General features: G+C 48.2%; 1 protein-coding gene across 2 annotated transcripts in view; it reads left to right on the top strand.

The window, feature by feature from the left end:
- The window catches only part of DNAH2 (dynein axonemal heavy chain 2), a 131,306-nt gene that overhangs the window by 101,811 nt on the left and 12,374 nt on the right, over window positions 1-17,121 (top strand). For both annotated transcript variants that reach the window (XM_075859259.1, XM_075859260.1), the window contains 22 exons: window positions 627-768; window positions 872-1,041; window positions 1,152-1,268; window positions 1,820-1,984; window positions 2,074-2,196; window positions 3,747-3,895; window positions 6,888-6,954; window positions 7,031-7,181; window positions 7,435-7,583; window positions 8,493-8,626; window positions 10,251-10,395; window positions 10,515-10,714; window positions 11,245-11,371; window positions 12,138-12,324; window positions 12,453-12,601; window positions 12,745-12,928; window positions 13,434-13,624; window positions 13,729-13,920; window positions 14,185-14,369; window positions 14,457-14,685; window positions 14,781-14,932; window positions 15,233-15,347. In XM_075859259.1, coding sequence (XP_075715374.1) covers window positions 627-768; window positions 872-1,041; window positions 1,152-1,268; window positions 1,820-1,984; window positions 2,074-2,196; window positions 3,747-3,895; window positions 6,888-6,954; window positions 7,031-7,181; window positions 7,435-7,583; window positions 8,493-8,626; window positions 10,251-10,395; window positions 10,515-10,714; window positions 11,245-11,371; window positions 12,138-12,324; window positions 12,453-12,601; window positions 12,745-12,928; window positions 13,434-13,624; window positions 13,729-13,920; window positions 14,185-14,369; window positions 14,457-14,685; window positions 14,781-14,932; window positions 15,233-15,347 — 3,423 coding nt within the window. The remainder of the gene's footprint in view (window positions 1-626; window positions 769-871; window positions 1,042-1,151; window positions 1,269-1,819; window positions 1,985-2,073; window positions 2,197-3,746; window positions 3,896-6,887; window positions 6,955-7,030; window positions 7,182-7,434; window positions 7,584-8,492; window positions 8,627-10,250; window positions 10,396-10,514; window positions 10,715-11,244; window positions 11,372-12,137; window positions 12,325-12,452; window positions 12,602-12,744; window positions 12,929-13,433; window positions 13,625-13,728; window positions 13,921-14,184; window positions 14,370-14,456; window positions 14,686-14,780; window positions 14,933-15,232; window positions 15,348-17,121) is intronic.

The raw sequence follows: 17,121 nt of genomic DNA, 5'->3' as shown, positions 1-17,121 counted from the left end.
CCTATAAGTACTGTATCATGGTGATGGGGGGTCAGATTTTTTGTAAACCCATCTTTACTGAGAGCAGCGGGACCCCCAACTCCTTGGCTGCACTCTTTACAGAAACTATTGGGAGGGATTATACTGTTCCCATTCTCAGATCAGAAAAGTAAGAGTTGCGGAGATAATCCCTTTGAACTGGCACTAGGTTTTTGTTGGAAGATCCTGGTGATTTTGGCAGAGTTCATTAATCTATTGTATATGGGGCCTGGTGACCAAAGGCCGCTGCCAAGGAAAGCAAAGAACCTGTCCCATCTGTATCCTTTAGAGATAAGCTGCATTGGAGATTGCTTGTAGCCGCTTATCCTCTCACCTATTTAAATGATATGACAAGTGTGCCTGTTAATGGGACAATCAAGATTGGTAACTGCGATCTACACGATATCCTATGTCCGTGATTTGTTACCCCATTTCTATGGCCACTTTATGTGGGTGCAATTAAACCCTCTATTTCAGCTTTCATAGGAGATCTTACGTTAAACATTCGACTATTTGCCATTGGTGGATGGACGTTTCGGCTTTCACTGGAGGTTCTTGGCTTCGCTGTTGTATTCTGAGCCTTTGTATTCCCTTCTTTCTCTCATTAGGCACTGGAAACTCTGAACAAGAAGGATTTGACTGAGATCAAAGCCTACGGACGACCTCCAGCCCTGGTGGAGACTGTAATGCAAGCCGTCATGATCCTGAGGGGCAACGAGCCTACGTGGGCCGAGGCTAAGAGGCAGCTAGGTGAGGGAGACGTGGAGTAGGTAGTGGAAGGGGGTGAGGACGATACACTGGTTAATGTCCGTGGGCCATTCGTTATTTTATTCCTGGTTCCTTTAATCTTCAGGGGAATCCAACTTCATCAAACAGCTCATTCACTTTGACAAGGAACACATCTCGGAGCGGGTTTTAAAGAAGATCGGACAATACTGCGTCCTGCCGGATTTCCAGCCGGACATCGTCGGTCGGGTGTCTCTGGCCGCCAAATCCCTGTGCATGTGGGTGCGGGCGATGGAGGTGGGTGCGGAATATGTGGGAGACCTGGATGTCTAATAGATTGCAGTCTGTGAAAATACGTATTGACCTGTAAAAGCTTCTGAGTCTGGGCTTCTTCCCTTTTTTGGCAGATGTACGGACGAATATTCCGTGTGGTGGAGCCAAAACGTGCCCGCATGAACGCCGCAATGTCTCAGCTGGCAGAGAAACAGGCGTCACTGGCCGAAGCCCAGAATAAACTACGAGAGGTATTATAATGTCACCCAGATGTGCCGCGTATGTACTTGTGACGTCCCATATGGCTTCTCATGGGGCGGCGAGTTGGTGCCCAGTCTTCGGTAAATGATGTTCTAGGTATCAGGAGTTGTTGCTTTGTATCTGCAGCTGTTGTATCAGGACCCCAAAAGTGGATATTGTCAACCGAATGTGGTCAAGGGGTCTCATCTGGTCTGATTTGGGATCCTAAACCAGAACCTAAGGCCCTATGAACACGACCGTAGAAGTTGTCCTTAATTGCGGTCCGCAATTATGGACCGATTCACTTCTATTGACCGCGGACACATTCCTGTATTTTTTGCGGGAAGGTGTCCGGGCCATAGAAAGATAGGACATGTCCAATCTTTTGCCTTTTACAGTCCGTGCTCCCCGCTGCCGTCAGCGGCCGGCCGTGCTCGCAATCACTGGCGGTGATTACAGGCAGGGCCGTGTGCATGGGGCCTAAATGTGTGTTTTTACGGTGTCTGGGTATTAGACATGGGACAGCTCTACTGTACTGCTACTTATAGGCCGTGTCTCACAGGTAGGAGAGCGTCTTGAGCAACTGAAGATGCAGTACGAGGAGAAACTGTCACAGAAGGAGCAGCTGCGAGCAGAGGCTGAGCTCATGGAGGTGAAACTGCAGAGAGCGGGGACTCTGGTGACAGGACTGGCAGGAGAGAAGACTCGCTGGGAGGAGACGGTCCAGGTTTGTTGTGCGGCCCCCCAGCCTTTCCGCTCTCCATCTTACTCTGATTATTTTGACTTTTCAGCCTTATTAACGTGTCTCCTCCGCAGGGTCTGGAGCAAGACCTGGGCTTCCTAGCCGGTGACTGCCTCCTTGCCTCGGCCTTCCTGTCCTACATGGGTCCTTTCCTGTCCAGCTACCGGGAGGAAATACTTTCTATTTGGGTTAAAGAGGTGACTTGTGGTTCTATAAAGCGTCCGCACGGTTCACCGTCTCTTATTATGTGTCCTGTTAACCAGTTTAGTGGACTCTCTTCACATCTCTAAAGTATGTACAGGAAATACTTCTGGTAGTGGTAGTAGTAGAAGAAGTAGTCACTCATCCCATTTAAGGACACTGCAGTCAGTCATTCTCCAGACTGAAGTGGCTGATAACAGGGAAAATAGATTGGATTCACCTACCCTACAAGCTAGGGCTGGGCGATTTATGACCTAAATCAAAATCACGATTAATTGAACATGTGACCTCGATTACGGAATGATTATTTAGGCCACGCCTTTTCCTTATGCCACGCCCTCTATTTGCATACTATTGAATTAATATTTATCCCCTGACCCTGCTGTATACTGCTGTATACTACTGTATATAATATACCCCCTGACACTGCCCCACACAGTATAATGCCCCCATAGCTGCCCTCCACACAGTAGATTGCCCCCATAGTGCTACCCACAAAACATTATGCCCCATAGCTGCCCCTACACATTATAATGCCCCCATAGCTGCCCCTACACATCATAATGCCCCCATAGCTGCCCCCACACAGTATAAATCCCCCATGTAGAAAATATACAAGAAAAATTGGTCTGCTCACCACTCAGAGAGCTACGTCGGGAGTAGGTAGAAATCCAATGAACAAGGTCAGTGGTCCAGAACACGATATGATCTGATCTGATCCATAAAAGCAGACTCTATATACCAGAGATTAGCTATAATTAAGAACTGAAAAGTTTGAAACGCGTAGGCGATCTTTCCCTGGGATTTTTTCATTTCTTGTTTTAATTTGGACTCAAATAAACAGTTTTGTATTTTTTCATATCCTATTGTGTGCTGGACCTCAAACATAAATCCCCCATAACTGCCCTCCACACAGTATAATGCCCCCCATAACTACCCTCCACACAGTATAATGCCCCCCATAACTGCCCACATACAATCTAATGCCCATGACGTCACTGCCTCGCACCTATCTACGACGAGCTGTGAGCGTCCGGCGTTACATAGTGAATGGTAGAGCAGGGACCTTACGGCTCCCTGCTCTACTACTGGATTCAACTGTATCTGCGTTGTGAAGATGCAGATACAGTTTAAATCGGGAAAAAATTGAAAGAACCGAAATGCGCAAGATGACGTCAATTAATTGCGCTGAATTTTGTGTTTGTTTTGTCCTGCGACTAACTGCCCAGCCCTACTATTATTTATTTACTTATTTCTGTTACTTATATAGCGCCAACATATTCCGCAGCGCTGTACAGAGGTCCTCACTTACTGCCCCCATCGGGACTCACAATCTAAGTTCCCTATCAGTATGTTTTTACTACAGCCAGTCTCATATTAGCCTGACATAGATATTAACAGGGAGCAGTATATTGTATAAATGATATCCTACACTTAGCTTCTCCACAGCTCAGAAGTGGCTGATAACAGGTTACAATAGATTATTCGCACACACTAGCTCAGCCGTAATGTGACGTGTGATATCGTTTGTCATCCATGGCATCAGGTGCGGGAGATGTTGATTCCCTGCTCCCCTAACTTCTCCTTGACCACCTTCCTGTCCAGCCCCACCATGGTGCGAGAGTGGAACCTGCAGGGATTGCCCTCCGACAGCTTCTCCAGCGACAACGGCGTTATCGTCACACGAGGGAACAGGTAATTTTGCGTCCCATGGAAACGCGTCACATGACAGGAAGCAGTGGGTAAAAGAAGTGGGAAGACGTCTCAAACACCACGAGTCTATTCCAGTCTGTTCTCCAGCAGTCATCGGCATAGGCACGTCACGCTGCCTGAAACCTACACAGCATGAGAATGGATCAGTGTGTCCTATGACAAATGCGTCACGTCCCCAGGTGCATGTTATACAGCAACACCCACACCATCTATAAATGGTAATATGACACTTCATAGCGTCAAGGTGGCAGATTACGGAATAAATACCGACACATCCCACCTCCAAACAGCTGATCTGCCACTTCCGGGTGATTTCCTGACCATCCAGAACTGTGAGTTCTTCTGGTTTGCTCACTACATACGATTTATACAGTTTTGAGCTCTATAATAAATCTGTCTTCAGTGAGCTCCCCCTAGTGGTGACTACTGGCAGGCAGAATTTTATTATTCAACTCTATGCAGAGGATTTGGAGCTCTGTGTCAGAAAAACCAGCTCCGACCGATATAAAGATAAATGATACAATGAGGTATTTTTCCGATAACGTTCACTGTGGGCCTCTGCTGACCTTAGAGTCCTTTTTTGGCTGTACGGTGGCACTAATAAGATCTCCTGTGCTCAATCTTTTATTAAAAATGTGCACAAGGATGTGGGGGATGAGGAACCAGATGACAAAACCCCCCCATATCATACAGAGGAACCCCCATAAGGGCACCACCTCTTGAAAATCCTTGTGTTAGGCTCTATTCACACGACAGGGTTAGAGTGGTTGACGATAAAATCTGCTGTTGTGGTCCATTTTTTTCGGCCGCTTCGCATCCGTTCCGGGCCGTGTTTCCATTCTAACTGCCAATTTTGACCCGTTTTGCATCCGTTTTTTTCCCTCTCCGTTTTAAAAACTTCATTTGTACATTTTTTGCCACACTATTTTTTGGCTTTACACGGCCACATAGACTTCTATGGGAGCCGTGCGCGGCGGGAGTACGGCCCAAAATGGGACATGTTCCATTTTGGTAAAAAAAAACCGCCCATGTGGATAGCCCTATTTGGGGTCTATTGTTCTTACGGCGACCGTATGACGGCCGTTTAATAAACCGCCGTCACGCGGCCTAGTATGCCTATCGTGTGAATGGGGCCTACAAAATTTCCCATATTGAAGCCCGGACAGAAGGCCCAAGGTGAAATAGAAGGGAGTGTGCTAAAAGTGGGAAAGTACATACATACATACACTCGTCGTGGGTATAACATCCGGTTCTCACCCAGTCATCACCCTATATCTCTTCGGTCAATCAGATGCCTCGGGTCACCTGCAGGGAGCACATAACCCAGTCTACGTACACCTAAACCACCTCGTGTATAGCGTATCTGCTCCAGCTCAATGGCCCAGGACACCACCGGCAAGAACATATAGTACACTTGATAGAAGGCTTTGACTAATCATCTTACCTAGGCATACATATCGCTAGAAATACCCAGGTTAGTGCCCATAGTGCTGACTGCTTCACCCACCAGTAACCTCACAGCGGAGGAAAACGATCTACACCGATCAGCCATAACATTAAACCCACTGACCGGTGAAGTGAATAACATTGATGATCTGGTTTCGATGGCGTCTGACAAGGGCGATGGAATATATTAGACAGGAAGTGAACGGTCCGTTCTTGATGTTGGAAGCAGAAAAATGGAGAAGTGTAAGATCTGAGCAACAAGGGCCAAATTATGATGTCTAGACGACTAGTACAGGGAATGTCCAAAACGGGCAGTCTTGTGGGTTGTTCCCGGTCTTGTTGGGTGTTCCCGGTCTTGTTGGGTGTTCCCGGTCTTGTTGGGTGTTCCCGATCTTGTTGGGTGTTCCCAGTCTTGTTGGTTGTTCCCAGTCTTGTTGGTTGTTCCCGATCTTGTTGGTTGTTCCCGATCTTGTTGGTTGTTCCCGATCTTGTTGGGTGTTCCCGATCTTGTTGGGTGTTCCCGATCTTGTTGGTTGTTCCCGATCTTGTTGGTTGTTCCCGATCTTGTTGGGTGTTCCCGATCTTGTTGGTTGTTCCCGATCTTGTTGGGTGTTCCCGATCTTGTTGGTTGTTCCCGATCTTGTTGGTTGTTCCCGATCTTGTTGGGTGTTCCCGATCTTGTTGGTTGTTCCCGATCTTGTTGGGTGTTCCCGATCTTGTTGGGTGTTCCCGATCTTGTTGGGTGTTCCCGATCTTGTTGGTTGTTCCCGATCTTGTTGGTTGTTCCCGGTCTTGTTGGGTGTTCCCGATCTTGTTGGTTGTTCCCGATCTTGTTGGTTGTTCCCGATCTTGTTGGGTGTTCCCATCTTGTTGGGTGTTCCCGATCTTGTGGGGGTGTTCCCAGTCTAGTGGGATTGTGTCCCCAGTCTTGTGGGGTGTTCCCGATCTTGTGGGATGATACCGGTACGCAGTGGTTTAGTACCAAAGTGGTGCAAGGAAAGACAACTGGTGACTGGTGCCAGAGTCGTAAGCGCCCAAGGCTCATTAATGCTGGCAGATAGAACGTGTCAGAACACCTGTGTCTTAGGCCCTGTTCACACAGAGTTTTTTTTGCAGGAAAAAAAAAATCTGCCTCCGAATTCCTTTAGGAATTTTAAGGCATATTTTGAACTGCCTGCGCTTATTTTTCAGCTTTTTTTCCTGCCATCTTTCGCCGAAGCTAATGGAAGGACTGCGGGCAAAAAACGTTGTGAAACGAGCGGCGCAATTTTTTTTTTTTTGCCTCCTATTGATTTCAATGAGAGGTCAGAGGCGGAAACCACGGCAAAAAAGGATATGCCGCCTGGGGAAAAAAAACGGCTATGCCTCCTGTTCAAATCACTGGGGGGGGATTTCAGCCATTTTTTTGGCGCTGATTGCGACCCGATTTCTGCGTCAAAATCAGTGGCAAAAAACTCTCAGTGTGAACAGGGCCTAAGTCTGTTTTGTCTCATGCCCGGTCACGGTTTATAGTCTCTGATATTTTCAGGTGGCCGCTGATGGTCGATCCCCAAGGACAAGCCACCAAATGGATTAAGAGCATGGAGTCCGCCAACGTAAGTGCCGACAGTCGTCCCTGTCTCTCTCTCTCTCTCGTCTTTCTTGATTGGACACAAGTCCTTATTCTTGCAGGGACTCAAAGTGATCGATCTCCAGATGCCGGATTTTATGCGGATACTGGAACAAGCTGTTCAGTTCGGGACGCCGGCTCTTCTACAGAACGTCCAGGAGGATCTAGACCCGTCGTTGTCTCCCATCTTAAATAAGTCCGTCACCAAAGTAGGTGAGTACCGCGAGCCATAGAGAATGGGGGTTGTGATACCACAGGAGGGCGGTAAATGATGAGTGACCAAGAGTGGAGGAGGTAAGAGGAGACACCGGAAGTAATGGCGGCTGCCGCTGAAGACGGAAAGCGATGACCCATGTTATGGAGGCTCCATCTACCCCGAAGATATTCTCTGTATACACAAGTGCAACGACCTGGAGATCCCTCCTTTATGTCCCCACCGTTCATATTATATCCCGTCTTCTTACAGGGGGAAAGCTTCAGATCCGTCTGGGCGATAAGGATGTTGTGTATAACCCCGAATTCCGATTCTACATCACAACCAAACTGTCCAATCCTCACTACACCCCCGAGATCAGCTCCCAGACCACCATCGTCAACTTTGCAGTGAAGGAGCAGGTAGGGTCGTCCGTAAAAACACGACCTATGACCCTGAATTTATGACCCGGTCTCAGGATCAGTCCCTCAGCTGGATTTCTAGATGGACATTTCTTAAAACACCCTTTGGTGATTACGAACATCTATTTGTTTACCACTAGAGGGCGGTGTCATACAGATCCTATTACACCGATCACAACCGGTGATCATATCTAATCTTTAGCTCATATCTAATCTTATTAATTGACATTAGCGGATACTTTTCTATTTGGCGGCATAGTTATTTACCAGGCAGACATATACTAGGGTCCCGCTGTTATAGTATGGATATTTCTCTATTCCCATCCAGCTCAATTGCATGTTTTATACTCCGGTCACAACCAGAGCTGCATTCATATTTTACCAGCGTCCTGTTTGTTCTCAGGCACAAGGCCATGCAGTAAAATGCAGTGCCGTATAAACCAGTCTGTAGGGTGCTGGGTAGCAGAATTGTTGATGCAGCTTGGGGTGTAAGCGGAGTATAAAACATGTGAAGCATTTTCTCAGCAAAGCAAAGTTTATATTGTCTCTGGGCTTCGATACATAAACGTCAGGATCACTAAACCTCCTCTCTGGCTCGGGGCCGTTGCACAAGAATGGGATTTTGGTAAATGCTTTCCTTGTAAACCCCCGGTGCCAGCACAACTAATCTCATTTGCTCCTTTTTGGGTATTTGCCAGTGACTTAGAAGGCGCAGAGCTTCCTAGAACGGGGGTGCCAACGTGCGGATTACTCATTTGCATGACATTACACTAATTCCCAATTGAGACGGTTTTATTCATCCAGATGTCTGCGGTGACAATGGGAGATTAGCATGAGGAGAATTCGCTATAAAATGGCGCTGTCAGGAGGCTGTGATCCCGCCCGCCCATCCTCTCTTGTTCCGTGCAGGGTCTGGAGGCTCAGCTATTGGGCAGTGTGGTGAGGAAGGAGCGACCCGAGCTGGAGGAGCAGAAACAATCCTTGGTCTTGAACATTGCGGCGGGAAAACGTAAACTTCAGGAGCTGGAAGATGAGATTCTCAGGTGCGGGGGTCACATACTTATACAGGAGTCCATTGTCAGATGATACAGACCTCTATGGCATCGTTTAGAGGTGTGGGGCTTATAATAGAAATGTAAATGAACCCCTCTCCTGGTTCCCACCACAACACCCACCATCCTGGGACAGGAGGGCCCAACATTAGTTCATCCCTCTCAGGAGAGACGGGTACTGTGACTTGGGGGCTATTTCTCTCCTCTATTGCATTTTCTATGGATAGGGGAGCCCCGTATTTACCTAAATTGGGCAACCCCCCTCCCATTGACCACATAGGATCTGCAGGGATGGCCTCTATGGTGTGAAGCCCTGGACCCAGAGGCGTAGCTAGGGGTTTAGCGCAGGGTGGGGGGGGTGAAACGTATCTAAGTGGGCCCCTCCCCCCCCAATGCATGTAAATTGCAGGATCGAGCTGTTACCGATCACATCTAAGGCTTCGTTCACATCTGCGTCGGGGTTCCGTCAGACCTTTTCGTCAGGGGAACACATGAACGGAAACCATAGCTTCTGTTTTCATTAGCATGGATTTCAATAATAACGCTTCCGTTGCTAATGGTTTCCGTTTGTCTTCGCTCCGTAAGGTTTCCATTTTTTCCGCGGAATCAATAGCATAGTTGAAATCAATGGTAATGCAAATGGAAGCTATGGTTTCAGTTTGTTTTCCGTTCATGGGTTCCCCTGACAGAAAGGTCTGACGGAATCATCAACGGAACCCCCGACGCTGATGTGAACGAAGCCTAAATTCATAACTTCGATAACAAGGGGATCCTAGATGTCAGAGACAGGCAGGACCCGCTGACACTGAAGCCTTCAGTCCGCCAGCATTGACCGATTCAGGTCTCTGCTCTAGATAGAGAACGTATGCAGGATACAAAAAAACTGTATATATCAACTATCATCCCTGTTACTGTATATAACCCCCATCATCCCTGTATATGTTCCCCATCATCCCTGTATATGTTCCCCATCATCCCTGTATATAACCCCCATCATCCCTGTATATAACTCCATCATCCATGTATATAACCCCCATCATCCCTGTATATAACCCCCATCGTCCCTGTATATTCCAACCATCATCCCTGTTACTGTATATACCAGCTATCTTCCCTGTATATAATCCCTATCAACCCTGTGTATACCAGCCAGCCAGGCATTATATAGTTAATGTTTATATACAGGGATGGTGGAGGTTATTTACAGTAACAGGGATGATGGTTGGCATATACAGGGATGATGGGGGTTATATACAGGGATGATGGGAGTTATATACAGGGAGGTTGGCTGGTATATACAGGGATGATGGGGGTTATATACAGGGATGATGGGTAGTCAAGCCATCATCCCTGTATTAACCCCCATCCTCCCTGTATATACCTGCCATTATCCCTGTATATAAACATTAACTATATAACTTGATCCATCAGGGTGGGGTGCTTGCTCACCCTCTCCTCACATGCAGGCTTCATGGTGGTGGCGGCGGAGAGGCGGACCCCACCATCTCGGCAGGCCACACCATCTCATGCCAATGCCCCCCACCCCCCGCGCTAGCTACACCACTGCCATGACCTTTTATTCTGACCATTGTTTTATGGTCTTTGATTCTCTTAGACTCCTGAACGAGGCCACTGGTTCCCTTCTGGATGACGTGCAGCTGGTGAACACCTTACAGACATCCAAAGTGACGGCCACCGAAGTGAGCGAGCAGCTGGAGACCAGCGAGGAGACCGAAGAGAAGATTGACTTGGCTAGAGAGGTGAGGGGTGACCCCTGCCCAGACATCTCTTCACATCTGCTTCCAGGGTCTTTTTCCTACATTGTAGACAATGCCCTATGTCATTGTGTGAGTAGTCCGATGTCTTCCCGTCTCCTTAGGCATACCGCCCCTGTGCCCAGCGAGCTTCACTCCTCTTCTTTGTCTTAAATGACCTTGGACGTATTGATCCCATGTATCAGTTCTCCCTGGATTCCTATATCGACCTCTTCCATCTGAGTATTGACAAGAGCAAGCGCAGCGCCAACCTGGAGGAGCGGATAACCAACCTCAATGAGTATCACACCTATGCAGTCTACAGGTAACTGAACCCCTATAGAGGGACTATACACATACACCGGCAATTATTCTTACATTGAGAAAAAGGGCTGGGCTGACAGGGCAAGGAAGATGGTGGCTGGGACCCATCACTGTTCCATAATATATTGCCCATACAATGCAGCATGCTGTGTGCAGACACTGAACCAGCAGGCAGAGGTGAAGTCCTACAGTCTGAGAGCTAACAGGAAACTAGTGGTATTGCTAATGCAGCTTTAGGTGTGACTGGAGTAACACATGATGTATAGCCAGCTAGTTCCTAAGTTTCTCAGCATTGTACATGTTCTATACATTATACTCTCCAGTATTTGATTCCCCGCTATTGGTTATCTGAGCTCTGAACCAACCACAGCTCTACTTATAGGTTTCACTCCCATCTTTAGCCATCTTGAGACCACTTTGCCCAAGTCTTTGATGAACGTCTTATTACCGGCTATCTTCTGCACTGAGGTTTTCACGCCAGTACTGGAAGTATAACATTTCTCAAAGCCGATTCTCCCCCTCCCCCCACAGGTACACCTGCCGTGCCCTCTTCGAAAGGCATAAGCTCCTTTTCAGTTTCCAGATGTGCGCCAAGATCTTAGAGGTTGCAGGAAAGCTCAACATGGATGAATATAACTTCTTCCTGCGCGGCGGAGTGGTGAGGATAGGTGATAAATGTCTGATCACTGGGGGTCCCACCAATCACTAGAACGGGGGTCCTGAATCCATCATTCTGGTGAGGAGGAGGGAGTGGCGGTTGAGCACGCTGCCGCTCCATATAAGGTGTATGGGGTTGATGGAAACAGCTAAGTACCAAACTGAACTGTTTTCGTCAGTCCTATAGACTATGAATGGAGTGGCAGCGTGCTCAACCGCCACTCCCTCCTCCTCATTGTGGTCGGGACCTTCATTCTAGTGATCTGTTGGGGGTCCAGCAATGGGGACTGCAGCTATCCAGTGAATATATGATAAATGTCATTTATGGGAAAAAACCCTTTAGGTGTAGCTCCACTTTGGACTGCAAAAGATTGTGGCAAAACCTTTTTTTAATTCTTGAAAGCCGGAGCAGCTGATCGGTGCTGACCCTCACCCCTTAATGAGTCTACTTTTTTCCATTCATCACGTCTGGTATTGAATCTGGTCTCCATTCACTCGAATAGGAAGGAGCTGCAACACCAGACACAGCTCAAGGGGTGGCGCTGTTTCTGGGAAAAAAAAAAGCAGACCCTCTTTTGTAATTTCATGCAACCCCTTGAAGGGGTTCCCATTGGACAATGGAAGACTGACCTACGCTGCGACCTGCGCACAACGTGGGTCGTGGTGCCCTGTGTACATGATCCCTGAAAATGAATGGACTGAATATTGTAGAAAATAGACTCTGAGATCCAGTGTGACAGTGGCTGACCCCCCTCTCACCATCACAGGTCCTGGACCGAGAAGAGCAGATGGACAATCCCTGCCCAGGTTGGCTTTCTGATGCCAACTGGGATAATATAACAGAGCTGGACAAGCTGGCAAACTTCCATGACATTATGAACTCGTTTGAGCAGTATCCACGAGACTGGCACCAGTGGTATACCAGCCCCGAGCCCGAGACCGCCTGTCTGCCAGGTATAGATGACGTATGGGTAAAAGTGTAGCTTTATCAGCCTGTAAATCAGGGGGTTAGTAACAATGTCATATATATAAGTCCATAGACTTACACTTTGTACCTGTTAATCCTCACTGTATTGTCGCAGGTGAATGGGAGAACGCCTCCAGCGAGGTGCAGAGGATGCTGATTGTCCGATCCCTGCGGCAAGACCGAGTGGCGTTCTGCGTGACGGCCTTCATCATCAACAATCTAGGGTCAAAGTTTACAGAGCCTCCTGTGCTGGACATGCGTGCGGTGAGGAGCAGTGTATGACGAGTATCCGCTCCCTGGTCTCTGTCATATACTCTACATACAATGGTCTCCTCTTTCATACCCATAAAGTGCCCACGTTCTCCTCTCTCACACTTTCCCGTTACTCAGTCTCGTCTCTTCTGCAGGTAGTTGAGGACTCTCTTCCTCGCTCTCCCTTGGTTTTTGTCCTCTCTTCGGGGGTGGATCCCACCGGCGCCCTCCTTCAGCTGGCAGAGCAGTGCCGCATGTCCCAGCATTTCCACGCACTCTCTCTAGGACAGGGCCAGGCTCCGATCGCCACCCGCATGATCAAGGAAGGAGTCAAGGATGGTAAACGCCAGCGATTGCTACATTCGTGTTAGACTCCTGACCAGGCGTGACGGAGGACGTCCATGTTCTGACCTCACCCAGAAGATCTAATTAGAAGACCAGTAGATCAGGGTGCGCAGTGACTTGGTCACTCGAAGTCGTATTACGCTCGCTTCCAGTAATTGCTGCGCGTTACCTTGTAATAGTTCAAAAAGTTAAAGCGGCAGGAGGGTGTCCATATCTCCACTAAATGGCTACAAGTTGCTACTCTTGCCTCTGATTATCCATTCTGACTGTAATCCTGTTACATTTCTAGAAGAATATTATTATTATTATCATCCAATCAAATTGCAGATGTCGATCACGTGCTTGGTTACCGCAGGTCAGCGATCTTCTCTTTGAGGCTTGTGACATTTGGAGTAACATTTCTGCCCCCTGCTTCCATATATTAGGGCTATGTGCCCTTCTCCCCCTTGGCTTGGGTTTGCCCTTGTAAAAGTCTGAATTTACCCTTCTTACTTTTCAGGGCACTGGGTTTTCTTAGCCAATTGTCACCTGTCACTATCATGGATGCCACAACTGGATAAGTTGGTGGAGCAGTTGCAGGTGGAGGACCCGCACCCCAACTTCAGACTGTGGCTGAGCTCCAGCCCCCATCCAGACTTCCCCATCTCCATACTCCAAGCCAGCATTAAGATGACCACTGAGCCCCCCAAGGTAAGATGTGATGGGGGGCAGTTCTAGTAGACGGGCAGAGCAGGAAGTGATTCATACGTGTGTTGCTGTCTCTTACGATATCTATGTACATCATTATCCTTCAGGGTCTGCGTGCCAACCTGAAACGCCTGTACCAGCTGATCACCGAGCCTCAGTTCTCCCGCTGCAGCAAGACATCCAGTTACCGCCGCCTGCTCTTCTCTCTCTGCTTCTTCCACAGCGTCCTCCTGGAGCGCAGGAAATTCCTCCAGCTCGGCTGGAACATCGTGTACGGCTTCAACGACTCCGACTTCGAGGTGAGGACATTATTTGAAAAGTTCTAGATAGCGACCATGATGCTTGGACACCAATTACTCCACTTAAAACCTACAAAAATAAAATTACCCAGGATGCCCTGGACGATAAGATTATAAATTAAGCTCCATCATTGGCGCCCCCTTGAAGAATATTTTAGTAAAGCGCTCAGATAGGAGCTTTAGGAGTTGTGCTCAAAAACCAATATTAGTAATGCAGGCATTAGCGGTGTGCGCCAATATGGATGGACCTTCTTTCTTCTATAGGTATCGGAGAACCTGCTCAGTTTATATCTCGATGAGTACGAGGAGACACCATGGGAGGCTCTGAAGTATCTGATTGCCGGTGTCAATTATGGCGGTCACGTGACGGACGACTGGGACCGACGACTTCTAGGAACCTATATTAATGATTATTTCTGTGAACCGACTCTTACCACCCCATTCTACAGGTAACTGAAGAGCTACACTTAAACACTCTGCTGTACTGTGGGTATATATGTAGTTGTTTATATCTGTTCTATATATTATCTCCTAAGACTCTCCACATTGGACACTTATTACATCCCTCGAGATGGGCCATTGGCATCCTACAAGGAGTTTATTGGCTTGCTACCCATTGTGGATCATCCTGAGGCCTTTGGACAGCACCCCAATGCAGATATTGCCAGTCAGATCACTGAGGCGCGGACGCTGTTTGACACGTTGCTTTCTCTGCAGCCGCAGGTCACTCAGAGCGTGTCTGGAGGACAAAGTCGTGAAGACAAGGTACCGATCACCCGGGAAAGCACTGACGTGAGTTTGGTTTTTTTCCCACTTTTCGTTCCTATACATTAACCTGCAACTCAACCTTCCCTACTCAGGTCTTGGAGATATTAAACGATGTTCGGCAGAAGATACCACAAGAAATCGATTATGTGGGAACACAGAAAATGCTGAGCGATGATCCGAACCCTCTCAATGTCGTCCTGTTACAAGAGATCCAGAGATACAACACTTTGCTGAGCACAATCAGGTCTGTCTGGCGTAAATGGGAAGAACAAAGTTCTTTAGTAAACTGTGGTGCTTGGTCAGGGGTGTACCTGCACATTGTGGTAACAGGTGTCCTGTATATGTTTGCCCCAATATATTCCTAGAAAAAGGGGAATAATACCCCCCATGCATTGTTTGCTGGTGTTGCCATTGTTGTCGTGAAGGAGAGAACTGTGCCGTTTCACAAACTTGTGTGGTACGTCTGAGTTCAGTCCCGCCCATGTCCACAGGTCCCATGGGAACCGCCAGTAATTCATAATTTTTTTTTTTCCATTTTCTTTAGGTCTTCTCTGCAAGACCTGGAGAGTGGCATTCAAGGCTTGGTGGTCATGTCTACAGAGCTGGAGGAGATATTCACCTGCATTCATGACGCACGTGTACCCCCACTCTGGGAGAAGGTAAGGTGATAAGGAGAAATATAGTGAGGGCAGAATGAAGAGCTGAAGATGTGAGGGCAGGATGAGGAGATGATGTGATGGCAGGATGAGGAGATGATGTGAGGGCAGGATGAGGAGATGATGTGAGGGCAAGATGAGGAGATGATGATGTGAGGGCAGGATGAGGAGATGATGATGTGAGGGCAGGATGAGGAGATGATGTGAGGGCAGGATGAGGAGATGATGATGTGAGGGCAGGATGAGGAGATGATGATGTGAGGGCAGGATGAGGAGATGATGATGTGAGGGCAGGATGAGGAGATGATGATGTGAGGGCAGGATGAGGAGATGATGATGTGAGGGCAGGATGAGGAGATGATGATGTGAGGGCAGGATGAGGAGATGATGTGAGGGCAGGATGAGGAGATGATGATGTGAGGGCAGGATGAGGAGATGATGATGTGAGGGCAGGATGAGGAGATGATGTGAGGGCAAGATGAGGAGATGATGATGTGAGGGCAGGATGAGGAGATGATGATGTGAGGGCAGGATGAGGAGATGATGATGTGAGGGCAGGATGAGGAGATGATGATGTGAGGGCAGGATGAGGAGATGATGATGTGAGGGCAGGATGAGGAGATGATGATGTGAGGGCAGGATGAGGAGATGATGATGTGAGGGCAGGATGAGGAGATGATGATGTGAGGGCAGGATGAGGAGATGATGATGTGAGGGTAGGATGAGGAGATGATGATGTGAGGGCAGGATGAGGAGATGATGTGAGGGCAAGATGAGGAGATGATGATGTGAGGGCAGGATGAGGAGATGATGATGTGAGGGCAGGATGAGGAGATGATGATGTGAGGGCAGGATGAGGAGATGATGATGTGAGGGCAGGATGAGGAGATGATGATGTGAGGGCAGGATGAGGAGATGATGATGTGAGGGCAGGATGAGGAGATGATCATGATGATGATGATGATGATGTGAGGCAGGATGAGGAGAGGATGTGAGGGCAGGTTGAGATGAGATGATGTGAGGGCAGGATGAAGAGGAGAGGATGTGAGGGCAGGATGAGGAGATGATGATGTGAGGGCAGGATGAAGAGGAGAGGATGTGAGGGCAGGATGATGAGGAGATGATGATGTGAGGGTAGGATGAAGAGGAGAGGATGTGAGGGCAGGATGAGGAGATGATGATGTGAGGGCAGGATGAGGAGATGATGATGTGAGGGCAGGATGAAGAGATGATGATGTGAGGGCAGGATGAGGAGATGATGATGTGAGGGCAGGATGAGGAGATGATGTGAGGGCAGGATGAGGAGATGATGATGTGAGGGCAGGATGAAGAGATGATGATGTGAGGGCAGGATGAAGAGATGATGATGTGAGGGCAAGATGAGGAGATGATGTGACGGCAGGATGAAGAGATGATGATGTGAGGGCAAGATGAGGAGATGATGTGAAGGCAGGATGAGGAGATGATGATGTGAGGGCAGGATGAGGAGATGATGATGTGAGGGCAGGATGAGGAGATGATGTGAGGGCAGGATGAGTAGATGATGTGAGGGCAGGATGAGATGATGATGTGAGGGCAGGAAGAGATGATGATGTGAGGGCAGGATGAGGAGATGATGTGAGGGCAGGATGAGGAGATGATGTGAGGGCAGGATGAGGAGATGATGATGTGAGGGCAGGATGAGGAGATGATGATGTGAGAGCAGGATGAGGAGATGATGATGTGAGGGCAGGATGAGGAGATGATGATGTGAGGGCAGGATGAGGAGATGATGATG

The sequence above is a fragment of the Rhinoderma darwinii genome, chromosome 3 (assembly GCF_050947455.1).
Source record: "Rhinoderma darwinii isolate aRhiDar2 chromosome 3, aRhiDar2.hap1, whole genome shotgun sequence".
NCBI classification, from domain to species: Eukaryota; Metazoa; Chordata; class Amphibia; order Anura; family Rhinodermatidae; genus Rhinoderma; species Rhinoderma darwinii.
Note: the sequence above shows the minus strand (reverse complement) of the source record. Positions and strands in the feature narration are given on the sequence as shown.